General features: G+C 35.9%; 1 protein-coding gene across 1 annotated transcript in view; it reads left to right on the forward strand.

Annotated features, from left to right (window-relative positions):
• Positions 1–27037, forward strand: part of SKAP2 (src kinase associated phosphoprotein 2) — a 122827-nt gene that overhangs the window by 11588 nt on the left and 84202 nt on the right. The window contains exons 2-4 of the mRNA XM_072854092.1: positions 167–272; positions 2613–2638; positions 12959–13063. Coding sequence (XP_072710193.1) covers positions 167–272; positions 2613–2638; positions 12959–13063 — 237 coding nt within the window. The remainder of the gene's footprint in view (positions 1–166; positions 273–2612; positions 2639–12958; positions 13064–27037) is intronic.

Below are 27037 nucleotides of genomic sequence, written 5' to 3' on the forward strand. Positions count from 1 at the left end.
GTAGATCAGAGAACAAATGTATCCCATTTAGAATCTGAAATGTCTGTTAACGATGCTGTGTGTAGGCCTGAAAATAATTTTCTTAGTTTCTTCACAGTAGTATTAGGACAAACTCATTACAGCAGTATTTATCTTTTTTTGAAGTCTTTTTTTCTTCTTTATTTAGATGTTGACACATTTATTTCCCAAACGCTAAAAGGAGAAAATCTATCCAAGAAAGCAAAAGAAAAAAAGGAAGTTCTTCTTAAGAAGATAAAAGATGTTAAGGCAAGGTAAGTGAGCTTCAAGGCTTTAATATGGTATAAAGTCACTTACTGATAACTTAAGTTTTTACAATATTTTAATAACCATTACCAATATTAACAATTAAAAATCTGTCTACGTCCTGATTTTGTCAAATAATCTATATGGGTTCAAGTATTTATATCTTTCTTAAAGCTGCTAGAATTTAGGAAGAAATGAGAACATAAGGGTTTGTCCCATTTGCATTGCTGTAATATTCTAAACCCTGATTGCAAGCTGGTTGGGTAGAGCTTGCCTTCACCTCTGCTTTGGTAAGATTCATTAAAATACGAGACATAGAATGCATTGAGAATATGAATGAGCTTCCTGTTGCTATACTCAGCTGGTGTAAAACAGCATAATTCAATGCTGACTTTGCTGTACTGTATATTCTGTTGTTTAGCCCTGACTGTAATAGAAAATTGAAACATAACTGGAAACTATTTCTAGATTGTAAGTTTGTTTCAGCAGCGTTAAAATAGTGAAGTACTATGACAGACCAAGCAGAGCGCTGTGGTGTGGTGGGTTTGTTTTTTTTAATATCAGGTATGATTTGAGACTCTGTTCTATTGTGTTTTAATTTCAGTCAGACAATTCAGCTAAAGAGATTTGGCTGTAGTTTTATTTGTGCTGCAAAATTTTCTTTGCAAAATCCCTTTTCTTACAGCTCTAATCAACTAGGATATAATTGCTACTTGCTGCTGTTCTCCCACTGTTGCTTCCAAAGTGTTTTTCTACTGATCAATCCTGTTGGATATCTCCTAACCTTTACTTTGATGACATGCTCCTGCCTCTGTCGCAACTTGTTTACAATTTCAAAGACAGAACAATCATCTGGCGAAGGCATCATTCTTTGTATCACACTAACTGCGGGAAGACATGAGTTGTGTCCCAGAACCTTGTAACTGAAGATTTGTGTGCCTTTGATTCAGGCTGTAAATTCTTAGAGAACTACTTTCCCCCCCCTTTTTTTTTTCTCTTTTTTTTTCAAGGAACCAGGATTTTCTTTCTCTTTTTTCGTGGTTTCCCTTCTGGGTTATTGAGCTAACTGGGACTGTACAGATGGCTTGCATATACAGCACTACTGACTTTTTTCTTCAGTCTTATGACTCAACTATGTTTTTTTTGGATGATGAAATATTGAAGAAGGGAACCCGCAGTTATGAGCACAGTTGACACTGAATCCTTATTCACTTAGATGACCCCATGATTTCACGTCTTATTTTAATTTCTAATTCCTTCCTCATCTCCTGTAATATTATTCACTGTTAACAGCGTTTTGCTTTTCATGCAGGCTACAAAATATACGGACTTTGTAGTCATCTTTGATTTTCACATCCCACATATCGGGCTGTGCCTAATTATTACCGCTACTTGCTATGCAGGATTTCTTAGATCTGGCCTTTTATCTCTGTTTGCATTTCTCACTTTCTTATCCCTAGACCCTTCCTTTCTCTCCTTCTCATTACTTGTAAGCATCTCCTTACTGACTAGCCTGATACACACGCTACTGCTTGTTGTCCATAAAGATGGTCTTGGCAGCTGCGTTTTATTCGCCAGTTATTTCTGGTGAAATCCTCTTCTTTTCACATAAACTCTAGTCCATGCATGCTTCTTGGGATGGCATTTTACATAACTCTGTCCTGATTATTTATCTTTATACCTCAGACTGTATCCTGTGATTATTTTTGTTTCTGAAATAGCAAGATTTAGCTCTGAAGAAAGAGTATTTTTTCCCTCTGGGATGATAGAATTTTTTATTTTAGGCATTCAATAAGTTGAGATCTTCTTATCTGAAAAGGATTTTTTTATTTAGGCATGCATTAACTTTTAAATTTCTGGTTAATTATTAATACTTTTTCATTTGGATTTGATAAATTACTGCAACTAAAACCACTATTTGTGGACTTTTTCCTGGTGACCTACCGTGTTATTTTTAAAGTATGCTTAGTGGCTTTTACTTGTGCACAAAACTTTTTGAAATGTGTTAACATTTAGAAGGTTTACTAAAATTAAAGATGCTTTTGTATGTTTATACCTTAAAATATCTGAGTAGATCTATATTCCTAGAAAAGACGGCTCTGTCTGAGTTTGGTTTTGTTCAAGTCTTCTTTGAAATGACTGAGGATTCTCTCAACTCCAAAGGCAAAAGAAAAACTGAGTAAATATTTTAGCCAGAAGTAAAGACTTAAAAATTATTAAGGAAAACTTGCAGCGCTGAGTTTCAACTACAACACTGTTTGAAAACTAGTAATTGTTTTATGCTATGTTCTAGTACCGTGGATTTGCAAGTGTGTGTTGCTTTACATTGTTTCTTCTTCTTTCTGCAGTTATCCTCAAGAATTCCAGGATAAAGGTAAAGCTCATGCATTTTATTTTTTTTTTCCCCACTGTGGTGTATTTTTTTTTTTTTCCCCACTGTGGTGTATTTCCCCCTCCCCCCTCCCCTGTGGTGTATTCCCCCCGCCCGTGGTGTAATTCCCCCCGCCGTGTATTCCCCCACCCCCCGTGGGATATTCCCCTGCCCCGTGGTGTATTTCCCCCTGCCCCCCCACTGGGGTGTATTTTTTTTTTTTCCCCCCACTGGGGTGTATTTTTTTTTTTTCCCCCCACTGGGGTGTATTTTTTTTTTTCCCCCACTGGGGTGTATTTTTTTTTTCCCCCCACTGGGGTGTATTTTTTTTTCCCCCCCACTGGGGTGTATTTTTTTTCTTTTCCCCCACTGTGGTGTATTTTTTCCCCTCCCCGGGCTGTATCTGTGCCCGCCGACAGGCCCCGGTGGGAGAGGCGGGCGAGGCTGGCGCGGCGCTGGGCTGTGCGCGCCGCTCGAGGCCGAGGGCGCTGGCTCCCCCTGCTGAGGAAAGCGGGGAAGCGCCTCCCGGCTGCACGGTTCTGGCGAAACCGTCGCTCAAAGCTAGGTCCCTTTTCCTTCATTAAACACATCTGAGAACGCTTACTGATGAGAAGATTAGTTGAGAAATATAGTTCAGAATTTAATATAAATGGAGCTTGTTATGTCTGGCTGAATTAGCAATAGTGTAGCGTTGCGAAAGACCATGTGATGCGGGTTTTCCTTTTCAGAGGAAGTGTATGCAAAGCAGCCTGCTTAGGAGATAAAATTTTAATAGGGATAACTTATTTCAGCCTTTTTTTTTAACATTGCAAAAGTATGCAATTTCACAGTGATGTTTCTTTAACCTTTTAATAGGATCATCTAGTGGCAATATGATACTGGCTTTCGATCTGCACTGAATGAATGTTTTCATAGTTGCAGCAGGAGCTCAGACCTTTAGTTGGAGAGGAGACGATTTAGTGTGCGAGTAATGAAAGCTGAAGTGTGGGTTATCTATTGTCTTCTAGTGGAGTTAAAACAAAGCTGCCGAGTTCAGTTTAGAAAAGGCTGAGGAGTTTGTTGCTACAGTGTTCTGTTCTGTAACTAAACCTGGAAGGGCTCTTATTTCCATGATGCTAATTCTTGAGGTCATGACCTATAGCCTGTGGATGCTGGTATGAGGGTCACAGTGCGAGGTCAAAAAAGCCTATGCAAAGCTTCACTTTTTGCAGTGGTTGAAGAACTGGCTGTTTCTGGACACGGAGGTTCAAATGCGTAGGCTACAGTGTGCCTCCTGATAAAGTGAAAATATGTAAGTTGTGTTAGGCAAGTAACGTTATAACAAGGCACAACAAGTTCATACATTTCTTATCCCTGTTTAAGTCAAGTTATATAGCCATAACAGTTCAATTGAAAGAGAAAATACAACTTTAAACTTCCCAAAGACTGCCAAGATTTTGTAAACTCGAACTATGTGATTCTTCAAAAATTGTATTAAAATAATTTGCTATTTTCCTATATTGCACCTCAGCACGCTTACTGAAGTTAAAATGTAGTTTCCCTCTTCTCCTCACTGTCCAACAGAATTAAGGGTGGAAAAGTCAAATGTTATTTTATTAAGAAAATGACTAACATGAAATTAGGTGGGATGGTTGTTTCATTGCAAATGCATCTGACTTTCTGGAGAGCTAAGTTTTTAAGAGCTAAGTTATTGAAGATTTAATAACTTTCTGAGGCTATGACTCTCTAGACAACTCTCATGTTTATTAGAAAGAGCAGAGTTTGCATTTACTGGTTTGCTTTTTTCGAAGGTCAAGAATATTCTAGTCTATTTACTTTCTTCATTGGCAATTTGATTCAGAATTTCTTTTCCGATTCAACAAATTTATAACAAAGATGAGATTTCATTATCTCCAGTAAAATGGATGATTTAATTGATATAGTCTATAATTGTTACTGTATAACTTGCTCTGATTTCTGTGGAAATTGCATTCAGTCTTATTCTTTTTATTAGAGTGCATTTGCTCCTTAAGAAGGATATATTGCCCTTTTTTTTTTTTTTATTTTCATGATGTGTGTCTCTGGTTCCGATCGTAGAACTATGTACAGATGGTGAAGCTTGCGAATGCTGACACTTTAGTTTTCTTTCAGTATTTGTCATTAAAATGAGAGGGCTCTCAAGTTATACCATTGTTTTCGGCAAGTGAGGATAAATTTCTCCAAATTCATGTGCATTTGCATGCATGAATATGAAAAATTCACGAGAAATGGGAGCCTGCACTTATTTGCAAAATATTTGAGGGAATGTGGTTCAGTGGTGTGGGTTGTTGGTATAATTTCCAGAGTTCAAGAAGTGTGTGCTAAACTTTATTTGGTTGTGTCATTCTTACTTTAGGCCTGTACAAATTAGGCGTGACTTCTCTAGGTGTAGAACAAAGGACCCACATGGAGGTAAGCAGTCAGATTCTTGGCCAGCTACTAGTGTAACAAAGCAGCAGCAGTAGCTGAGTGAGGTGAACTTTTGTGCCCATTCATACCTCTGTGCACACCTAGAGATTTGAACAATGGAAAATTTGAGAAAAGATTAAAAACTGAGGTGGCAGTCATGGTCAGACATTTTCCTGTTCCTCCTCCCTCCAGAGAAAGAAGAAATAGCCCAAAATATAAGGTGAAAAAGGAGAATATTTTTTAGGAAAAAAGGAGGGGTGGAAGCAGAAATGTGGAAATTGCACTAAAACAAACTAGGAAGAATAAAAACTACTGTGTACATTTAAACTTCGTATTTGCTGCTCTTTGTTTTGCAGTAGCAGTTACTCCATTTTTTTAAAATGCAAATAAAATAATCTTTGTTGTACATGAAAGGAAAGGTGAAGAATGATTCATACTATGTGCCATGTTATCATGGTATAGTAATTATTATACTACAATAATTATCATGCTGTATCAGCTGTTTTCAAGAATCTTGTGAATTGTAACCTGTTATCCTTCCAGAGGCATCCAGAAGAATCTTTTGGAGGCTGAAAGAAGTGGACTAACACTTTCAAAATTCATAGATTTCCTGTATAACATAATGAAACTTGAATCTGGTCTCTCAAACAGCAGCTCCTTCAGCTTGTGAGTTGTTCTACAAGTATGCTTTGTGGGCATCAGCTTGTCAGTCTGCTCTTTTTCATCACTGCATGTTCTTGAAGTTCCACTGGCTTTGCATGTAGTGACTAGGCAGTTTGACCAAGGTATAGTATGTGAGCTCTTGTATGGGCTTTGGCCACTAGCATACAGAATCTTATCTTCCATAAAGATAAGGCAAGGAGGTTTAAAAGAATAAAAAAAAATTGAAGAGCATGTGCACAAGTAGAACCAGGCTCCTTAAAACCAAAATCATCCATGTGCATATCTCTTAACTTTCAGAAAGTGCATACATACTTCTTTGCAAAAAAATTGATGAACTTGAGGACTTTCTTGCATCTTCTTAAAAATAAGCTGCCTTATGTTGTCTGTCAGGTCAGTAAGTATGCTGGCAAAAGCATCTTTTGTGTCTATGCACTGAAAAAATGAAGCTTTTTAGGGGAAGTGGGTACATGTGAAAATTGAAGACATGAAATTAATTGTACAGGAAAATATGTAATTCTCATGTGTGATGTATTATCTGATTTTACACTGACTTTTACAGTTAAATGTAATGTTGATTTATGGACAAAGAAAGTGCATGTTGTTCTTATGACCAAAAATGTACAATTATATTAATATCCAAACCACTAATACTTCCACAAAATTTATTTTTATTTAATAAGTTACATTATTAAAAATTTATTACTTTTATATTATTCTTAAATTGAGGAACTCAGTAGAAATGTCTCTTTCTATTAGACACTGCTGCTTTTTTTTTCTTTTCATTTGAAATATTTGACTCTTCATCTCAGCAGTTTAAGCAAAATCAAAAAGTCATAGTTACACTCAAGGTGACCTGTTCTAGATCTTAGAATTGGGAAGGAACTTGAAAACTAGATAATTTTCATACAAATTGAATTCATTTTTTATAAGACTGGTATTCTTCTAAGTCTCGACTTTGTCAAAGATTCCAAGTTAACACAGTTTTTGGCATTTCTCTGTTTTGAGATTAATTGAATCAATACTATGGCTGCCAAAATGTTTAGTTAAAAGAACCTTGTTTTCAATTTATGCTAAAAATAGCGCTAAAGTTGGCAAAAGCACTATAAGCCCTAGAAACTGTATTTGCATTTGAAGCTCACTTGCCATCTGTTCTTTGCATTTATTTTAGTAAAATATATATTTTTAATCACTTTTCACAAAAGGTTTTGGCTCAGTGTTGAAAGTGAGACACCAAAAATACTAGCCAAATCAAGTCATAGTATGGGAATCTGCAGAACGAGTTCCCCATAAAGCACTTGGGTGCACCTTATATCTGATCTGCAGCACATGACTTTGGCACTATTTATGCAGAAAAGTATGATTTGACATTTGCTGAACTACCACTTTTGTGTCTGATAAAAACCGATGAAGGTCCACTTCAATTTTCATTTCACTGTAGTATAATAGCAGATAAACCTGTGTCTCTAGAGCATCAGTGGTGTTCTCTGTCTAATTACTGGGAGCACCTGTAGGAAACTTTAAATGACTCAGATGCCTCTTTGGCTCTTGGCAAAGCAGTGAGTGTCTGGAGCCCGAGATATCTTCTTCCTGGAAATAATCAAGCTGAGAGTAGCACTATATGTGAAGGCTTTGTATTTTCTGGGTTTTTTTTCTGTTTCGTGTGAAGGTGATACTTCCTTTTTTGTCTCTGTACACTCTGTTTTTCAGGAAATGGCAGCAAGTGGGAGTCTTTTTGGACTTGAGAAGGGAGGCAGTAGCTTGTGGTCATTAGAGGATGTGAGTTCTGTATTTTAACACACTTGAGCTTTCAGTCAGGAGCATAAATACATCGTTAGTATTTAACCATAAATGGGAAAGATACGGCTTAGTTGTTAGGCAGTCCTTTGAGGATCATCATGACGTATTTCTGGAGAGACCATCAGATGCATTAGAAGTGTGCCAAATATCACTCTGTCCTGGAAGTCTGGAGGGTTTCATTGTAGGCAAGTCACTGTGTTGTCCCTTTCAGCTACACACAGCTGGTATCTGTGAAGTGTCTGTGCCAAGTGCAATTTCAAGCAGCACAAGATACAGCCACCAGTGCAGCACAAAATGGTCTTATCCTGATGTGCATCATCAGAATGAGAGGCAGCTCAGCAAGTAAAAGTTGTGTTGCTTTTCTTGCTTGGAGCGTATTTGCTTATAAACCTAATGCTGTTTCAGTATTGTTTTAACAAATAGCTGCCAAAGAATTCCTACTTGACCTTTACAAAACAAGCCATTAAAAACCATCGTGTTAATATGAGACTCTAGAAGACTCTTCAGGAATGAGTGTTGGGGCAGATAGCATGGCAAAGCATACATTGAGAAAGTGGCTGTCAGAAGAATCCAGTCTTGCAAGATGACTGGTGGATTGGGTCAGTAGCATCTTCTTAAAAAATCAGCTGCAGCTATCAGGAGGTTAAAGTATACCTGTGCCAGCTTGAAAGCAACTTTGTCTAGTTATTTTTGTGAAAAAATGTGTAGTGAGGACCTTGCATTTATGCGCTTGGTGGCTTAATCCGGTTCTTTGTTTGGTGGGTTCTTAGCGGAACAGAGATTAGACAGGAGGAATTGATTTCAACCTGCTGTGACTTGGGACTTCCCAAAATGGCAAGAAGCAGGGTGTTTTGACCTACATGTCTTTTATTTTTGTGAGTTGTTTTATTTTGTTTATACTTGAGCAATTTTAATGCATCACTCTGTCTAGACTTTTTCGGAAATGAAATGAAAGTGTTAGTGATCTGAGGACCCTGAGCTAGCAAGTCTCTTTTGGAGGCATTGGCTGAAACATCTTGGTTGCTCTTTTTTAGCTTCAGTGGCTGAAGCAGTATCTGTATGCTTAGGAGTTCATTACTATAATAACACTATTGCAGAAGAAATTGAATTCCTGGGATGGGGAAAAAAGTCTGGATTTTTTTTCTTTTAAACTGGATTCTTATAAAGTAATATGGCCCTGTTCATTATATTCAGCTTGTACCAACTAAATCATTGGAAATCTTCAGAATAAGGGGCAGGGACTGAAGTGCAACCCTTGTTACAATGAGGAGAGTTTGTCTTTTATGCTCCAGTCCTAATGTGGTACACTTACCCTTTGGTATGCAGTATTTCCTAAATCAATAAATAAGCTGTAATGGAAAAGGTAGCATTTAATAAGGAAAGACATTTTATGTTTTTTTTTTTACAGATAACATAAAATATTGATTCTGCTATCAAACCTATAAGAGGTTAGTTTAAATTGCAGAAACTGGAGAATAGGGTCAGTTCATGTACATATTTTTGTTATTGTTGTAACTGTTAACTATCTACTGTTAATTAAACTTTTTTTCAACTTCCAGATAAATCATACGGTATTCTGGGGAAACAAGAAACTATATTAATGAGCATCAACTCCTTAATTATCCTTGTGACTACGTAACAGGGACACATTCATGTCATTTCTTTGTGCAATAACTTTTGCAAAGAAGTATTTTTAAACTGATCATTAATTTTATGACCACAGAAATGAGATGCAAAATTTATGCTGTTGTCATTGGCACAGGTTCAAGGCACTACTGACATTACGTGTGATTGTAATGGAATGGCTGCCAACTAATGAGTCTATAGACATTTCGTTTGAGCATGCTTTGCTTTTAGATGTCTGATTAGGCAGTAATGCTTTCAATTATGCCTGCAAATTGTATTGGATACATTTACCTGATGCCCATTGTTGCTTTGTAGTTTGGTTTTCTATTACATAAATGCAAGTTGAATGCTTTTCTTTAATTTATTGATGCTTTTCGGGTGTATTTTTAGGTACTTGGCACCTGAAGAGAGGAGTAGTGGTTTGTGCTGCTCAACACTGACTCCTCTGACTGTTCAAGGAGTAACACATGTAGCTTCAAATGCAATTCTGTCTAGTCTTCCTCAGTAGGTGGAGTATAAACTGCAGTGCAACACCTTGATGGAGGAGCATGTGAAGTGAAGAAAGGGCAGCGATTACTCTGAGTAAGAATGCAGGAGACCCCACAGAATGAACAGGAAGCCTCTCTATGAACTGTCAGGAGCAATATCCTTATATATTAATAGCATACGCTCCTAAGATGTCTTTTAACCCTGCCAGAATTAGAAGGCAAAAAACCAAGGTTGATACTAGCCTGTAGTCATTCTTTTATGTGAGCACATAAAAACGTTGTGAAACGTTGCCTGTTAAAGCTCCAAAGCACATTGTTAGTTCTCCTATCAAAATGCCTGCAGTTCTTCTGTACAAATTAGATGATTTAAGGATTGCATTTCAGTGTATAATATACATTTACAAATACATTTATTTAATCTAAAACAAAAAATGGAAGATTTTTTGTTTACTCTAGCCCTGCAGGGCTACAGGTTGCTTGTAGCTGTATTTAGTGTCTGTGACCTATTCTCCACATTTTTTACATAAAAACGTGTGGGTACCTGAACATACTGTTGTATGACATGGGATCTGTATATTTGTTCTGATTGTCTTTCTCAGTGAGCTTTTTCCTGTGGAAGTCTTCGAGCCTTTATTTAAGGGTTTAAGATCTAGAGAATGCTTTGAAGACTATAAACTCTCTAAAAGCACTGAGCTTGTAACTTCTTTCTTTATAATACCTCAACAATTTTTTTGTTTTGTTTTAGGAGTATTTTGAACTTTGATATTGTAGACTTAGGACAGATACTTGTTTTATTGTAAATCTACGTTTGGTGCGCTCATGTTTTTTGTTGTTTCAAATACAGTATATATTTAGGATATGTACATAGTGTGCCCTAAATATGTATATATGTATTAAAAAGCCCCTTGTTTCTAGATCATCTGGCTTTTATTTAAATGCAAAGCACAAAGGTTTACTGAATTTGAAATCCTTAGCATAATTAGAAATCGGTAGTATTGTGACTTAATGGAAGAGCAGGGTAAGAGTGCAGCTATGCAAACTTACATAAGGAATCACAACTTCTCTAAAGAGATTATGTATAGCTGAGTGGGGCAAAATTCTCTGGAGATATTCTTCCTACGTGTGTACTCGCCTATTTTCATCCATAAGTGCTACTCATTTAGGTATACTTTGGCTTACTCTTACTATTCAGCCCATGAATTTTGAGTGCTGGAGTGTGGTGTTTGTGGAAACGTTTTCCTCTAGAAATACAGCCTAATATTTTAAATTTATGCTGGCACCTTCATGAAGGTTAAATGATAGCACGTTTATGCATAGCTGATAAGAGGACATTTTTGACTGACAACCAGGGCATTAGAGGTGGGGGTTTATATATTCTGTGCATTCTAGTACTAGTAAAAGTTTAGGATAGGAAAAGAGTGGAACAACTTTTGATACTGTATAGGTTGTAAATATCATGTCTGCTGTTTTTATATGGAGTCTGTCGTCTAATAAAGAGATATATATAGACACAGATATATATATATACACATATATATATATATATATATATATATATATATAGACAGAGACAGGCAACTGGTCTCTGGCATGTAAGTGTGAAAGATGATCATGCAGGTTGTAGATATGGCATAGTATTTTCTGTCCATGTGCTATCTGCTCTCTGGTTTTCTGTTTGGAGGAAGAGGTGAATCCTGGAGAGGGATAATTTACTTTTGATTGGTTTGACAGGTGTGATGAAATGCAAATATTTTGATCAGATTAACACCATGGCTGGAGTGCTACTGGAAGATGGCCGTGTCAAAAATAGATTGGAGTCAGGTTCAGATTCAAAGCAGTTGTTGTATGGCATGGCAGCTTGAAAGGAAGCGTTCCCAAGAAAAGCATACTAAATTAATGAAGGGAAAACCAATCTGGTATTCAACAATCTTGGGATGTAAAAGAACTCCAGCAAAGCAAAAATCAGGCTTTGTTGTTTTATCTGCATAGAAAACTTGCTGTTCTTTGTGAACAGTTATGGTGCTTTTTGCGCATAGACCCTGAATTTTCCATGATTTTCCATTATTAAATGGGAAGCAAAGGGGTAAAACTCTCAGCCACGGACAGACAGTCCTACTGATGAATGTTATTCATATATCTGTGGAGAAGAATATTTTCACTATGCATGGGGTTTATTTTGGATTCTGAGAAATTAGTTATCTGATACAGTGCTCTAAAAGGGAACACATGAATAGAGAAGCATGTCTGGAGGTCTCTGGAAAGCTTTCTGCATATGAATATACCAAAAGGCAATGCTTGAGCAATTTAGCTTTATATGCTTTTTAAGAAAATGGAAGGTCATTTGATCTGTTGGAGCATCAGCTTTACGATTTTGGTTTGGTGATTTTTATCATATTTAATTATTGGTTTTTCCTCCTTCACCAAGACTTAATTTTTTTAAAGGAACAATGTAGTTTATGTTATTTTTCCACCTCTTCTTTGCCTAGACAGTATTTAAAAAAAAACCAAACTCAGAAAAGATAGTGAGTTTTTGGAGGGGGAACTTAAATTTTGTCTAATTAAATGAAAGCCTCGACTAATATTGATTTTGCTTTATCTTTCCCAGACCTTCACACTTAATGCACGCTGATCAGTGTAGTGCACAGGTTAGCTGATAATGTAGATTTTGTATATATTGTTGTAGGGCTCTCAGCTGTGTAAGAAACTCATCAACAGAATGCTGCATTAAGCCACAGGTTCAGATGGGGTACTGTCAGAATGTGATTCCATTTTTAGTTTCATGTGAGGAATACACATACAACATTTGCAAAGTGGCGCCTAATTATGGTGAAGAAAAGCGAAAGTGGGCAGAGGGCGACAAACTGCTGCCAAAAGTAGTTTGGCAGTTCCTGGGAGGGAAGGTGCTGCAGCTCCTTCTTGCACTCCGGCAGGCAGAACTTTGGTGCTTGGCACTGCCCGTTTCTCTTCCTGCTGGTGTTTGCCCTTATCCACCTCTTTGCCATGGTGTGTGTTTCTTTCCCCCCCTGTGTGAGAAGCTGTCGGTTGTGCAGCGCTGGGAACGGGTTCATTATATGACAGCATTTAGGGAAACCACTGCAGCCACATGTATGCGGCCGATTAGAAGGTAGCCCTAGAACAGCAAGTGCTCACAGCTGTGCTTGAATGTACGAGGTGTGCGCTACCAGAGTCCGTGAGAAATGGGATTTTTTCTGTTTCAGATAGGAATTGGTATCCTCCTTGCTAATGAAAATATTTGCCTTTGTATTCTGTCTGCGTTTGTATGATAGACTATTTTAACTAGCAATGTATTTTTGACTTACAGAATTGGAAGATGAGGAAGAGTCCGAGGGCTCTCTTTCTTCGCCTCCTGACAGTGTCTCAATAGCATCTGACCGATATGATAAAGAGGATGAAGCACCTTCTGATGGTATGTGACACTGTTTACCTTAGAACGTACTAGATTTGCCAGTTTGCTACAAACTCATGTAATCAGATCCTGGTGATGCGAATGTTAGTGTTGGAAATCAGACAAACAGATAAGCATCACAGCTGGACAGTTTTCTTACCTTTACAAGAACCTTTAAAGGAACTGAAGAGCTCTCTCTAGTGGTCCTAGAGCATAGTGAAGCTGTCTCAAATTTACTTTTTTTTTTTTTTTAAACTCATGTTTCTTCATAACAAAGCATCTTCTGTAGATGCATATCTTTTAAAAGATAGATCAGTGGCTAAAAAAGTGTGAATATTTGTAGTAACAAATTGTTTGTTAATTCAACATTATCAGATTCTTGCTTAATTTTATTATGCTACTTAATGGCTTACTGTATTATTTATCTAATAAATAATGAAACAGTTTATGTGATTGATATTTTTCTGCAAACTCCATGCAGAATAGGTTCATAAAATATTAAATTAATTATTCCTACAATGTTTCCTTCCATTAAGACAGTCTTTTGTAGAATGTTTTCATTATATAAATTTTAAATTTGAGTTTGTATTTTAAAAAAAAAAATCTAGGCTCCATAGCTGTTTTCATGTTGTTTTATTTTGTATTCATTAAATTTAATGCTAAATGCGACTGTTCTGAAGACATGAACAATTGAATATTTCAACAGTTAACAAGCTTGCTTTAGCATAGTGTCCATATTTTTGAGATTCGTTTATTGTATACATAATATAAATACCTTCTATGGATAATATATGGCAATAAATTAAGTATATGTACAAATAAATTAACGATGTATATTAATTTGTGGCACTAGAAGTTAGATAGACTTACTAGTGAATGATGTTTTCTGACATGATATGATGATCAAACTGTGCAGCTCCATCTCGAAATACAATTGCTGAATGAAAATATGCTTCCTGCAACATAGCACTCCACATTTTATGTTATCCAGATTATTCCCTTTGGAAACATAAATTGCTTTTATGAGGTATAAAATTATGTCTATTGCAGAACAGGGATAAGTCAAGTACATGCATAAGTGATAAACCTTCTAACCACTGATTCAGAATAACGCAATTTTTTTTATATCCAGAACTCTGTAAAATGTGTAACAATAATAATCACACTTTTTTTTTTATATTGAGCTTGTTGCACTTTGGCAATGTGACCTTCTGTTAAAAAAATAAAAACAAGCTTTTTTGCCTTCTGGTTGAAATGTAATTATCAGTCAAATTGAATATGGCTTTTAGAAGACCCAAGCTAATTTTCCAAACTACAGATGAATGCAACTTTCCATGTATTTATTTTTGCTTACAAACGTAATCTTAACGTTATTTCTAATTGTAACTTAGTAACATGGTACTGATTGTATGTGGGTATGTGACAAAATTGTATGACTATTTAATAGGAGATATGATTATAGATTTTTTTCAAAACAGTTAATCAAGAAAAAAGTGATAATGTTCATAAACCTAAATAATGAATGGCTGAAGAAAGCTGATGCAAGAGTATATGAAATACCATATGAGTTTGTACAGATGGGTGATTAATTTTTAGCCTATTTTGGAAGTTATAATTATGAGACTAGGTATAATAGCTGCCCAACAATATCTTGGCTAATTCATTCCAGTTTAGGCAGAAACATAGTGCGTGTGATTATGTTACATTTAAGATGCTTTTACCTCACTGGTCTTTCTATGTTTTTTGATAAATCCTCTTTAATTATCTAGTGGGAGCACAGCATGAGGAAAAGTTGAGGAAAAGGTGGTAGATTTTGATCTGTAAATACTTTCATTTATGAGAGGAGTGTTTCTGTTTTCCTCTTTGAATGTTCAGTGTGTCATTCTAAGACCATTTTGATTTTAACGTGTATAGTCCATCATTCAAGTCTGGCCACCTAGACTAAGTATGAAAATGTATGTTGGGAGAATCTTTTAAGAGGTAAATTGATCCTTGGAGGCACCATTTGTTTCAGTTCTCATAAGCATGAATGGGTTTGTTGAAGCTTAATACTGTATTTTTGTTTTTTAGCAGTCTGTTAATATTCAATATTTAAATCCTACTCAAGAAGCTGGATCCGTAAGGTAGATGTTTGATCTTACATGGTTACCAGTTAGTTCAGCAGGGCTCTGTGCAGCTGTAAAACCTCATTTGTGTAGGATCAAGGCTCTCAGCATTAACAGAAGGGCCTAACTGTAGGTAACCAAATTGAGGTGTTCTTTATTTATATTTGAGTCCATTCATATTTTTATGTGAAACCTTTTATATACGTTTTCTGCTAAAAAAACCCCCAAAACCAGTCATTTACCTTTATATACCTGAGTTAGACTGCAAGGTTTGTATGACTTCTGAAAGTGTCACTCTTTGACTTTGCAGTGTTACTGTCAAAATATAATTTGTGAAGGCACCGGCTTGGTAACAGATAAAGAATTAGTGTATTATGTGTACATTACAGTCATTGTAAAATCCTGGAGTTTTTGTGTGACCTTTGTCTAATGGTGTATTAATTACAAGAGAGATAATCCATTTAACAATAAGTATGGGATAACTGAATTAGCACAGGTCACCTAAAGGCCTTTTGTCAAATCTGATTGTTATGTTGTCCTTTTGACTTTTACCTTATGGTAGGCACTAACAAAGTATCTAAACTTTGATGGATTATAAACTCTAAACATGATATGTATTTTTCATAATGCTAATGTAATTTTCTAGGTACTGAAAAGGTCAAACCCCCATGTCTCTGTGTGCATTCTAAGTCTGTCTTTCCTTTTAATATTTCTTTTTCTCTGTTCCTCTGGTTCAAAAGTTCACTCAGTTCCCAAATGGCCACCTAATTTTCCAGTTATTCCCTCAAGCCATATGTGTTTTGGTTTCTTTATGGTTTATTAGGTACTGTAGGAAAGTAGCATAAGTTATATCTTCTAATGAAATTCAAGCACACTTCAGTGATGCTTTGACTTGATTGCTGGCAGCAATTAAATCACAACGAAGGAGAATGATGCATAGGCTTACATGTCCAGACACCCTACAGAAATTGGAAAAGGGATAAAACACAACAAAACCCCCAAATAAAATAACAAACCCAAAAACAAGACAGACAAAACAAAACAGCACTGCCAGGCACTCCTTTCGTAACTTGATTTTTTTTTTTTTTTTTTATTGGCTAACAGCCTGATTGATAGCAAAATCATAACTTGCTGTATGCTAACAGGCAGAGTTCACTTGTAGGTTATTGTGAGCTGATAAAGGGTTAGATGGAGTTTTGATTTTCGCATTGGTCCTTGGTGCACCAGATTAATGGAATTTCAATGAGAGACTGGAGTAGTCACAGCTTTGTCAGAAAAACAGATGGAGATTCTATAGCCATGTCTGCTCATTAATACCAGTTGCCTGAAAGGTGTACTACTTCTCTATACAAAAGACTCAACATAATTGATTTTTGAACGGGGTATTTTTTCACTTATTGATGACTAGGTTTCTTGCAACTTAAATGACAGGTTTTTGTATAGCACACTGTATAACAATGTTATGTCTTGTAAATTCTTACTCCCCTTCCATCTGTATTTTGAAGAATGTGTGTAGTGGAAAATATATGTCTTTATCAGTTAAAAACCAAAGCATACCAAAATATGTAAAAATTGAAATAATAAGACTTTCTTTAAAGTTGGTAACAAACTTATTTTTGGTTGAGACATTAATGGGGAAAAAGTTACTCTCTTTCATTTAATTTTCAGGTTTCTTAGGATGGTATTAAATCTAGGTTCAATGCCATGCTGAAACTTTCCTATTTAACAGTGTAATCTTCTTTTATGATCTCAAGGGATTTTTTTAACAGTAAAATTTTTTGTTTTATGGTATGGTAACCCGATTCCATAGTAGGAAATGCCATTAGTATTAAAGGAACAAACTTTCTGACTTTGTAAGTACTGTGAGTGAACCAACCACTTCTGAAGAAGATATGTCTGTTTAGCTCTGCAGGGAGTATGTGATTGGGTAATTACTGGATCTAAAAAGATCACAGTGAATGCTGCGAAAAAATAATTTAGATCATCATAATTTCTGTGGAAGGTCTAGAAATGTTGCCTTGAGCATGTAAAGATGAAAGAAGTACTAAAAATGTGTCTGGGGACTTGTATGCTCTTCACATTATCATATTTGGCTATAGCTCATGAATAAAATATGCTTTTTAGTAGAAAATTGTTAAATAGGGTGAGAATCTCATACTAAAAATTCCTCAGAGTTGAGGTGGAGGAAGGTAGGGCCTAAGCAAGCAAAATAGGGGGAATCAGAATAAATGAAGGGGTTTTACTTTTAACTGTTTGTCATCAGAGCATGCTTTTCTTGATATAATTTTTGTATGAAACAACAGGTTTTAGCAGTTTGTTTTCATGCAGCTCCTCTGGAAAAGTTCTATACAAGCCTTTGCAGGCTTGAGTCAACTATTTTACATGATCTATAGTATTTCCTTTGCATGAACATCACATTTTGCATTTTGATTGATCAGGTGAGAATGAAAAATTGCGTGACTAAATTTTGTGTGCTGCTTTTGATATTTTAAGTCTCAAATACAAGTACTGGTTAAGTTTTTTTTTTTTTTTTTTAATTTTTTCCCTATTTGGTAGGCATAAATGTTTGAATACTGTCACTGAAGAAGGGTAGAGTTCAGCGTAAGACCTTATTTTTATGTACAATGCATATACGAGTATTTTCCCACTTTCTTCAACTACATTCCTACTGAGTTTATTTTTGAGACACTATATTAAAGCAAAAACTGTGTTCCATCACTGAGCCAGTTAAGCAGTATTAGCAACTAAGTTAGCAAAGGTTGGAGAATGGAAAATGCAGCTAGGCTTTTTCTGTCCTCTTCTCTCTCATTTTGCCCTTCCTATCCCCCCAGTCTTGTATTGGTTTACAGCTATTTTAGTATCATAATCATGTACATGGAGAGGATGTTTGGTTGTTTTGGGGAAGACAGCATTGCAAGTGTACCTGAGTTGTTCTAGGAGATTAGTTATTTGCTTTGCAGTACTGGAGAGAGTTCCAAACTAAGCGCATGACAGCCATTCAAAGAAGTGAGAAACTTCTTTATTAGTCTTGTTTTTCTCATAGGTTAGATCTCTTTGAAGGCAGAAAAACATGCATTTTCTTATTCCTTATATCTCTTTAAATATTCAAGCTTGATTAAAAAAGATCATATTGAGGGGAGGTAAGATCTAGTTTTACAGGGACACTTAATCTTTGGTGAGAAAAGGTGACTTCTAATTTATACACTTACTAGGAGCCGGCAGGAGGGCAATAGCATCAGTGCCACGGGGAATGGGTGAAGACTGGACTTTGGCATGCCAACTTTGTTTTGAGAGGATGCTAGTTACTGTCAGAATTGTGACTGGGTAATAATGTAATTTACTATTTTGATATATGTAGGTAATTCTATGTTTTCATCAACAGTTTAGTAGACTCTCTTGCTGTGTCTGAACAGATGTTGTATGGCAGAGGAAATACTATGTATTGCAATGTATTATGATTTTGCATTTCTGGGACATTTCCAGCTGAAAAGGTAATACAACTGATCAGAAAGGTTGCTTTCAGAATTCTAAGAAATCGTAATTAGCAACTCAATCTCAAGCAGGAGGACTGAAGTCTAGAATTTCCAATGTGGTATGATGAGGCTGTCAGAGGAAGGATGCATCACTAGGGAATTAGGCTGAGACACTTATGGACAATTTAGATGTCACCCAGAATACAGTCTTTTACAAGTTGATGGAACACAATGAAAAGTAAAACATACTAAAGAGGAACTTAAAATGTGAAGCGTATTTTAAAAATTCGGTTTATGAGAATATTAGTACACATGGGACCATGTGTGCATAAATTCCCAGATCCAAATCTGTTTGCTTAACGAATGAGAGAGAGAGTGCTAACTTTATTGAAATTGTCAAAAGCTGTGAAGAAGATCAACTCCTTGTTGGATAGGAGGGACCTTAAGTAGTCAGTGTATCACCTTTAGCATGCTTGAGACATTTCTTGGCAGACACCTGTCTCATCTTTCCTAAAAATCTCTAATGGTAAACTTCAGTCTTCCCCAGGCAGCTTGTTGCAGTGCTGCACTGTACTTGCTTGTAGAGGATACACACCGTAAACTCTTCTTGTCAGTCTGTTGACATTTGACTCTGTTTTGTCCATAAAGGACACAATAATGGTGTTTTTCCTTTTTTTTTAATTTCCCCTTCTGTCATGAATATATTTGAAGACTAAGAAGAATCTTTAACTTTCCACATGTAACTGCTGTTGGAACCTTATTAAAAGAACAGGCAGCTGAAGTGCTTGCTTGTTTGTTCATTTGTAGGATCCACAGCAGTGAATATAGCAGCAAGGACTTATTTTGGAGAAGCAAGAAGTTAAAAAAAAAAAAAAAGTGCATGTGAAATATGCAAAGCTAATTAATTAATTTTGATTTAAACCATTTGCACAGAACAGAACGGATTAATTTCTGATAGGAAGCAGAAGTTTTAAGTGAAATTTTGGCCTATTAAAGTCAACAATAAAGTTAAAAATGGCATCATGTAGGTTAACAGTGTGTACAAATTGATGATACTAAAACGTTTGAACTTCTAATTATCATGATGAAAAACTTCCTATTAAACAATAAACCCCTGTGTTCTTTTAACATTTACCTTTCTCCCATGGGAGAGATGACATGGTTTGTTGCTCATTTTATTTCATCTATGTTGCTTCAGTGACTGAGCAATAACAAAACAGCCATGTATGCTCCACCACTACACAGGACAATATCCACAATAAAAAACAAATAATGATCTGCTTAACCCATTTCTTCTTCATATTAGATCATAATTTTATTCAAGATATCTAACAATATTATGGTAAAAAAACACCACAAAACAGCTGAAGTGCAATAGATTTTTCTATTTACTTTATATTGCTTGTTGGCCTAATGTTTTTCTAGATTGGTTCTTATACATCACAAATAGCTGAAATGAAAAGGAAGAGGGAAGGTTTTCCTCAGCCTCTCTGATATGTGATAAGCTTTTCAAGTGTGTTTTGGAGCCTGTTAATTATGGATTTAGGACCTTATTAATGCTTTCCTCAGCTGAGTGAATTTCTACCTTCTGATTTCCCTGTAATTCCTCTTGCTCCTGCCAAGCAGTAGTGGCAAGTCAGCTTCCATTACTCCTTACTCCTTCCCTCCCAGAAACAGACAGATGCATCAATCGTAGATGATAGCACTGCTTCACGCTACTTCAGTGGCACCTTGAGGAGGGTACTCTTCTAGTACCTTTCCAGAGGTGAGCAAGTCCAACAGATTGTTGCTGCTTGGTATTCAAGGCAAGAGGCATCTTTCCTTCCTGATATCTACCAAGTATGACAGGAAAATGGGTCTGCGTCCAGCATGTACTATGCAGTAGCCCCAGACATCTCAGGGGAGAATAAACTCTACAAAAACATAATGGTTTGTTTTAGGCTAGATCAGAAATATGTAAAACAATGCTCTGTGTGGTACTTCATGTTTTCCATGTCAAGGATGATGCCTGTATATAGGAACCAACTGAAAAAAAAAAATACAGCCTTGCAATAAAAGTAAGTATTACTAATGAACAGAAAAAGATATTTCCCATATTCCTGTTTTTGTGTTTTAAGTGATTACTAGTTTCTGTAGAGGTGCAAAGTGTACCTGTAGAGCTTAAGAAAGTACAAAAAGGGCCTATTTTCTGTCAGGCGTCATGCAATCCAGGCATTAATTTAGTGGATTTGGGTTTGTTTCCTTTTAAATAAAAGGGAGGTTGCAGTGGATTAATATTTGTGAATTTTGAGATTAAATTTGAATGGAAAAGTAAAAACTTTGAATGGAAAAGTAAAAACTATGTCATGAAAACGTTTATTAAAGTGTTTTGCAAAGAAAAAAATTTGTAAATTAAATCTTTATCATATCCACTATATGGGCAAGTTCATTATTGCCCTTACCAAGAAGATGTTGCGGGTACTGTTCACTGCTTAAAAATTTGCAGCAGGAACCATACTTCCTTTGGACATCTGTCACTAGACAGTGTTAGTTTGACTGATAGTTTCCTCAGTAATTCTTCATAGATGTTTACTTGGATTACTTACAAGAGTAGGACTTTAGAGTAGCAGACTAAAAATGCTGAATGCCATCTTTTCTCCAAACTAAATTTATTACTGCAGTTTCTTAACTAATATTAGTCAGAGCCTATTCACCACTAACTGTTGCAATAATGACAGGTAATATCTCATGCGGATCTTAGCCCTGTCTTTTCTACTGCTGGTAGTCAGAAATAGTTGAGGCCCCATTTTGGGCCAGGAATTAGGAATGATCCTATACTATAAAATGGAGGAAAACCTCTTCTGGTCTAAACAAGATTTTCCGTGCCGCCTTCTGAATATACTCTGTCTACCTGAACACACATTCATTAAGGGAAAGTACATCACAGCCTGATAGTAACATTACAGAGATATCCTAATCTTAATGTAAAACATCTTTTTTCTTGTTTGTCAGCAGTCAAATTTTGTATTTCTGTATAGGGACATGGGTGATGTGTAAATACGCACAATGCATATTCAAAGATGCAGTTAGTTTATTATGTGCTTCACGTATCTGCACTTGTGTATCACCACTTTGCATTGAAGAGGTAAGGGGAAAGGATTAGTGTTGAAAAAACGTGACTGGGGGCAGGAGGATGTTTGGACTGTGTACATGGCTGTGCTATAAGATGAAAATGGGATGGAGACAACTGAAGTGAAGGTGGTCCAAGTCTTTTTGGTAGGTAACATAAATTACTCTTTCGCAAGCATGGATACGGAAAATGGGCCTTATTATTACTGTTGCCTGTAAAAGAAGTTAATGGAAGTGTTGTCATTGACTTCAAATTAAAAAAAAAAAGTTAACCTTGCCTGTTTTCAGGTGGAGAGTCTAACACATTCTTATAGTTCTGTCTATTTTGTGTTTAGTAATTTGAATATGTATGCATATGAAGGTCAGGGGGAAAAAGTTTGTCTTTTTGATTCTAGAACAGCTTTCCTTATATGAAAGTAGGAGTGGAGTAATTTTTCTCCCTTTAACACCTTCTTCAGAAGCTTCCTTTAATACTGTATTTTAACAGAAAAATAATTGGTCAGACTACCACAAACTTTTTGATCAAAGCTTTTTGGAATATTTTAGCAAAATGGTTATTCTGTAATTTTGTGTGTAAAATCACTGCAAGTTAAGAGTTGAAAATACACAAAAGAATGTAGTCATAACATTGAGAAGTGCAGAGGTTTTTTTTTTTCCTGTAATCTGTATAGATAACGTTTGGAATTTTAGGTGGAAAATAAAACCTGCAAAATAAAAACTTTGTCTTTACTTGTTAACCTCAACATATCTGCAAATTTCATTTGGAAATATGGACTATGTGATGCAGTTGATAGAGGTGCATTTAAGTACATATTGCTTTTTTAATATATGGCATACCTTTTTTTTTTCTGTCTCAGATTGCTGGAATCTTCCAGTGCTCTCATTCATTTGAGCGATATTTAGAATGCGGTATAAAAATAATGTGAAAATGCCATAGTGAGCTGGTGATAATTGATTTACTCCGTCAGACTGAAATACCTCTTGTTTTCCTCTTCCTCCTCCCTTGGGCAATAATCATGGGATCAAGCTGCCAGTCTGTAGATATAATTTTTCCAGCAGTGCCATCTGGCTCCTTGGCACTGGAAGTTGTATTGGCTTCTTGGCTGTTTCCACTGATTTTTGTCAAATGTTAGTCCGCGGATGAGATGTCTTCTGCTGGTGGGTGCTGACTTCCACCATCCCCCCGCCCCCCTGCAAGTGAATATTATTTTTTATAGGTGTTGTAAGGGACCACTTATACTGTGGTGTCTGTGTTTTGGTTTGGTGGTTTTTTTTTTTTTTTTTTTAAGGAATTTAGGACTTAATATGGGATCTCTTTGAGGAAAAATTAGGATTTATGTATCAATTGGCTTCCTCCACCCATGTTTAAAATACAGTTTCCCAGGATTTGTGTACTTTTTGAATAGTACTAGCATCATGTCCTTTCAGAGATTTTTATAGATCTTCAATGTTAGTGTAGAATTGTCTACTTTTTATTTTTGGGAACTTTCACTTTTTAAAGAAATTATGGATAAACAATAAAAATTTGTAGGGTCTGTGTAACAGATGAAACAACCTTTCTGTTTTGGAATAACCAGCCAAGCAAGCTATCTTTTTTATCACAGAACTACCGTTTTATTTTTGTCAACTTTTCTTAAAAAAAATTTTTTAAAAAAATCTAGAAATGGTGGCTCGGTAGAACAAGCACATCTGAGTTGCTTTATTCTATTCAAGCCTTAGATGCATTTCATTGCCATACAAGATATAATGATGGTATTGATAAAGATAAAAGAAAGCTCTGTAAATAGTATTTTAATGGGGATGGGAGGCAGGAGGAGAATCCTCTTGAACTAAACTCTTTTTGTAATTGTTATTGTTCTTATTAATTTCTTAATTATTTTTTTATTTTTATTTCATATACTGGTCAGAAACATTCATTTAAGGAAAAAAAAAAAGGCCTGAGGATCCCAGCAAAATATGAAGAACAGAGTTTCAGATAAGACATTTTTATTCTGCTTTAAAAAAAATGGCTTTGAATATTTTGGGTGAATAAAAAAAATAAATCCAAAGCGCTTTCTATTATTATGTAAGTGGACTCTTATTAATCAGGACAAGGCTAACTAATTTTAAGTCCTTTATATATTTTTTTTTTACTTTTTATTTTAACCAGCATTTTCAAGTGCTGTGTCTCAGATTAATGAATTGTACTCATCCCTGGGTGTAAATCTAAATTTTCTTTTGTGTTGAAAGTATTTTCTTAAAGTTGTTCAAGGTAACGTAACCTTGTGAACTCTCAAACATGAACAATTGTGTTTAGTTGGCCTATGGGAATATTTTTATATTATTATCCCTAAAAGTAGAAAATAATAAGCACTATTTATTTATCATAGTCTTAGTACTACCCTAGTGTAATGCCTTTGTTAATATAATACTATTAAACTGGTATTTAAATAATTATTATTGTGCTTTCCCAGCACTGGAGAAATTGTCCAGTACTGGAAATGGTAGGACTAAAAATCTTACATGGTGCAAGGAGAGCCTTGGTGAGGTTTTTGTAGCAGTTGGTTTGAATTAAATTTCAAGGATCTCTTGGTGTCTCTTTATAGTAGTCTTTAAAAGAAGACGACAATGACAGACAGGGTGTCTGAATGTGGGTCTCCTTATCAGTAACTTGACTCTGATACAAAGTGGGTATTTTTACCCATATGAGTTCAGTTGAAAGAATCTATAGAAAGGGCTATAATATCAAAGTATGGCAAGCATAGCTAAATATGTATGATCTATTGTAATAGTAAAAGTGTAAGTCTTTAGGTTCACAGAATATATTCTCTCATGGAAGATTTTAAGGGTGTAGGTATATAATGATTTTCTAAAATAGCACCAAATCTTCTTTTTGTTCGTAACTAAATGTGAAGATAAAATGTTGCCGCTAATCAATTGTCTGGGATGCCACCTCATTAAGATTTACACGATCATCAAAAATGCCCGGAATTGTTTGTTGGCTATATCCTAACTCAAATATATAAAGGGGATACCACAGCATTTTTCTTTAGAATCGCAGGGAGTTCAGTGACCTTTTGTGGCAAATTATGTAGAAAGAAAATATTTATATTCATTTAAAATAACCTCCATGAAGAAATAGTCTCATTACCCTGTTTGATCAATTCCTTGCAGCCTGAGCTGTAGCATGCTGCTATTGCCATTGGTTGATGGAATACACTGAGAAGTGGCTAATGGTGATGGTGCTCATCAGGACAGGGTTCAGCCAGCGGTCAGCAACAAATAATTCAAGACTGTTTCTAAGTTTGTGGCTGGTGGAATTTGCTTCTTGCCCCAAGCCAGCAGCATTGCTGAGCTGGGCTATTTGATTAGAAGAGAAGCATATTTGCTTCTTAGCAACTGCACATTTGCACAACACACAGACCTATACTGCCTCCAAAGGTTTGCCTTTTGTGATGGTGGAATAATACTTTTCTGTTGATTGACAGACAAAAGACATCTTTGCAATGCAGAAGAGTTTACAACCAATTTTTTCTTTGTCTTTTGTAAACTTATCAGAGATGCTTCTTAATTTAGCATTGCCTGATGCAAATTTGTATATGCAGCAAGACTGGCCATGATTTGAACTCCTACATCTAAGCTATCGCTGCTATGCGTATTTAAAGGAAGGATGTACACTTACGCTTAATCATTGGTGTGTGCAGCTTTTTCCCCAGCAGGTCTACTTAATGGAAATTAATTTCTACTGTATTTTGAAATAAATTTTAATATGTATATTACTATCTCCCATGCAAGAGTGGTATTCCTTTTATAGAAGATAATGATAAAGTGAAAGCTGTTCTATTCTTAGTGCTTTTTTTAATATATTAACAGAAGTGTGGCAATGATCACAATTCTAATAGTGCGTGCACGTGTGTAATTTTCAATGTAACATTTCCCACAGGAAGTGAGTCTACAGAAGAAAATGTGTCTAGTCGGTAGAAGGCAAAGGTATTTATAACACTGGTAATCCTTGAAAAAAGACAATTTAGGAAAAAGAAAGCCTGAGATTTACAGTCCTAGGAGACCAGGGCAAGAAAAAAGCAAACTTTTTTTTATGGTTTTACAGCTCTTTTCACTCCTGGCCTGTATTTTATTGTGGAAGTTTCCATACCGCCATAGCGGAGCAATAAATTGCTGATGTGGTTACTGAAATGTTGCATGAAATAGTAAGTACAGTTAGTGTTAACGTGGATTTTTGATGCAGATATCTACTTGCATATTTTTGTAAATGAAAGATATCTTTTAGCTTTCATAACTAAAAACAGTGAGTACTTTTCTAAGTGGATTTTATAGTCTGTTAAAACTGTATCTTTTAAGGGATAGGGAGAGTTAAAGCAGGAGTGCACAATAAAAGGACTGTGGGCCGTATTAGCATGGCTAATGTAAGCATCCAGGAGTTTACTTACTAATAACCATTTCAGTGGCAATTCAGAGCCAAAAGAGGAGAGGAAGAAAGCTCTCTGATATGGTGAGGCAATAATAAACCCCAGATGTCCCTCTAAGTCAACATTAAACCTACCAAAGTTTTAAATCCTTTTTCAAGTAGGAATTCTTTTTTAGTCAGATGAACAATTTTAAATAAATCATAATCCAAAATTTAAGCTTTTTAGAGAATTTGGGGGATGGTGGGGGAGTGAGACAAAATGAAAGCGATGAGGGGGAATCAGTGGCTGTTCTGGGGAACAAGTATTTGGCGTGTGCATCTGCTGAGCAGGAAGCAAGGCGAAGAAATGGGTGCAACTGTTGTTTTGGAGGCCCTGGAAGGGCTGATTGGTGACTGACTTCATTCTCTTCCTTGCTAATTTGATGTGTGTATATATACATTTTTAGAAGGGTGTTTTAACATACTGGTAGGATTTCACAGTCAGTAGGCAGAGATGTTAGCTTTAGCTTAATTTCTGAGACTTTCAGAGTTGTGATAGTGTGATAAGGTGGCTGCTTGTTATGCTGCTGAATTGCCAAAGAAAGAGATGCTTACACCTGGTTGACTTATTTTTGTACCTTGATACCTGTTAAGGTGTTACCTGTGTTCTACACAGGTATTATACTTCTTTTAATAATATATGCACCATGAATTAGTGGGGTGGGGGGTTTTTTTGTGGGTTGTTTGTTTTTTTTTTTAATAACAGAGAGCCTTTTGCAAGCACTAGGCTTTTTGAACAGAGTAACTAAAATATGTCGGAATTGCCACATTGCTACTATCAAAATACAACTATACCTAGGGTAGAATGCAGTAGCTTTTACAATGGCACCATAAACAATACCCAGCGATTTAAGAGAAGGGTATG

The sequence above is a fragment of the Ciconia boyciana genome, chromosome 2 (assembly GCF_034638445.1).
Source record: "Ciconia boyciana chromosome 2, ASM3463844v1, whole genome shotgun sequence".
NCBI classification, from domain to species: Eukaryota; Metazoa; Chordata; class Aves; order Ciconiiformes; family Ciconiidae; genus Ciconia; species Ciconia boyciana.